We start from the raw sequence: 2,517 nt of genomic DNA on the forward strand, positions 1-2,517 counted from the left end.
GAGCGGCTCCGCTCGCCTCTCGGACTGTGAAATAATAGCATGACACGGTAATTTCTCGGTCATGGTCTTCCCGAGATACTGTGAAGATCAATGCTGTGAAAAATCATTGAGATGTGGTTTTGTGTGAAATATCTTCGACATGGATTATTTATCGGATCAATTCTTGATCTTGTTAAATAAAAGGTATCTTCTAACAGGATCGACTGAGGATTCGCCTATAATGGTCAGAGGCGCTCTTCCTCGATTTCTCGGAAGAGGCATCGGATGGAAACAAAATGTTCATGTCTCTCTCATACGCTGTCAAAGCCTCTTATCGGTTGTGGCCGAACATGGCCTGGAATTCACCGAAGTCAACTTTCCCATCTTTATCGGTGTCTGCCGACCGCATCATTTTCTTTATTTCCCCTTCATTCAGGTCGAGGAGCTCGGCCGCAGCCTTGAGGTCCCTCCGCGAGATGAATCCGTCGCGTCCTGTGTCGATTGCATCGAATGCAGCTCGCAGAGTCGACGTTGTCGCCTCGACTCGACTAACCCCGCAGAGTCTGTCGAGTATCTGGAAGGAAAAAAACGAAATCGGAATTCGCTGGACCAGGTCTTCTCTTCGATAGATGTGACTGCGGGCCACTTCAGAGCCGATCCCCAGATGTGGGACGCATGTAGGTCAACAGACCTGAGTGAACTGATAGAGATCCAGCTGGTTGGAATTATCTTTAAGGGCTCGCTCGAACTTCTTCATGTAGTCATCTCTGAAGAGGTTGAGTTCTCTCAGAATATTTGCGATCCGCTCACGGTCGACGGCTCGCTCGTCTGACTGATGTTTCCTGAAACATTTTTGAACTGTTCCGAGCTCGATGTCTCGAGCATTCTTCGTGGTTCCTTGGTTGCCCTCGGGTTCTGATTCAGCGGCGGAGGACATCGTTCGTTGTCATCAATGTTTACCGATCGCATACGAACCATATCAATTGAGCTCCCGACAAGCTAACCGAACTGAACGGCCGAGAGACGACGGAGAAATTCGAAAGTTCGCAAAGGAAACATCCGTTTAGGGTAGAGACCCTCTCGGAGGACCGTGTCTCTCAGAATGGCTTCTATGAACCGTCGCGGGGTCTTCAAGTTAGCCCGTTTCGCGGTGAGCGAGAACGTCCACGCAACAGCGCTCATTCGTTTTCTATGCCGAGGAGGAGTGGTCATATCGCGCGGAAAGAAGGCACACAGTGAGACTAATGACTCATTTCGAGCGAGATTCCTCTACAGAGATTTGAGGATGGAGGTCGGTAGACTGTCAACTGAAGATTCAGACTCCGAGCTCCCGCCGAGTGAGAGAGGATTCTGAGGCTGAAGTCGGGGTGGCCCGAGGTCCTTTCCTCTCCGTAAGATTCGATGCGGGGGCATCGTGCTCGACGCGGTCGAGTTCTTCGGATCGTGGGGACTAGACGTCCCCGCAGAGGGCGAGCAGAGTGGGGGCTGCGAGCCTAGGGTTGGGTATCCCGGAAAATCGAGACTATCCGCTTTTGATGTCCCGTTCCATCTTGCAAATACGTATATTATCATGGGACTGTATTCCATATGTTATGGGAAGCTCAAAAAGCTTATGCCTCCATGTCTCTGGGCAGTAGACGAAGTATGTGCCGGAATCCAAATGTAGCATTCCTCAGTACTCTTCCCCGGAAGCCCAAACAAGCCTGAAACACTCGGTCGAAAGATTTTCGACGGAGACATTACGAGACACGCACTCAACAAGTCGTAAAGTTCATTGAACTGCTATTGGTATCTCGTAACAATGTCATACGAATGACAGAACGACCACATTCGGTTACGTAAAATACGCGAGACGTTCACAACAACACGCGCCGAGCTGGAACCTTGTTCACCACTCCTCCGCGACCAGCCGACGCTTCTTTGGAAATGAGTGCTCCCATTGAATTTCCAAGCAGAGAAAAAGCTCGAAGCGATCAGTGACTCATGACTCCGCGGCGAATACTCTCTCGCATAAAATCCAGGTGATCGTCCCGAAATGCATCTCGCGCTCACTGCATGTCTCAGAGCAATTATTCACCGTTGGCAGTACATTTACATTTTCCAGTGAGGCTTCACAAATTCGGCAAGGCGTTCGTCCTCTTGTTTTCCGCGCGTCAGATTTTCTGCCTGCTCATATTCGGCATGGAATCGGGGAGATGAACTGATTCCATCCCTTCACCTCTTATGTTCCGACTCAGCAGCCCTCATCCCATTTTGAGCTGCTTACACAGGATGATTTTCTTGAATGACGGGGTTTCGCCGTCCTCCGATGAGAATCGATCCTCGTGACTTTTTCGGGAGCGCTCGGTCAGCCCTCGGTCTCGACGCGAGCGATTGTGATAAATTCGAGGCTCTTCCGCTTTCGAGAACTATCGAATGCAGTCTACCAGATTTTGCTTTAAGGCAGACGAACGCCGGCCGCTTCAAGTTGACCCTGTTCCATGGATCTGTCGAGTGCATTCTTTGTTTTTCGTGACACTGGCCGATTCAACGGTAGCA

General features: G+C 50.3%; 1 protein-coding gene across 1 annotated transcript; it reads right to left on the reverse strand.

Moving 5' to 3' along the window:
- Window positions 1–310: 310 nt before the first annotated feature.
- On the reverse strand, window positions 311–916 carry LOC100908101 (putative calmodulin-like protein 6). Its single transcript, XM_003747157.1, has 2 exons — window positions 671–916; window positions 311–553 (listed from the first exon to the last, which is right to left on the reverse strand). The coding sequence occupies exons 1-2, from the start codon at window positions 914–916 to the stop codon at window positions 311–313; spliced, it is 489 nt and encodes a 162-aa protein (XP_003747205.1).
- Window positions 917–2,517: the final 1,601 nt, after the last annotated feature.

This window comes from Galendromus occidentalis, unplaced genomic scaffold, assembly GCF_000255335.2.
Source record: "Galendromus occidentalis unplaced genomic scaffold, Mocc_1.1 scf7180000077512, whole genome shotgun sequence".
Lineage (NCBI taxonomy): Eukaryota > Metazoa > Arthropoda > Arachnida > Mesostigmata > Phytoseiidae > Galendromus > Galendromus occidentalis.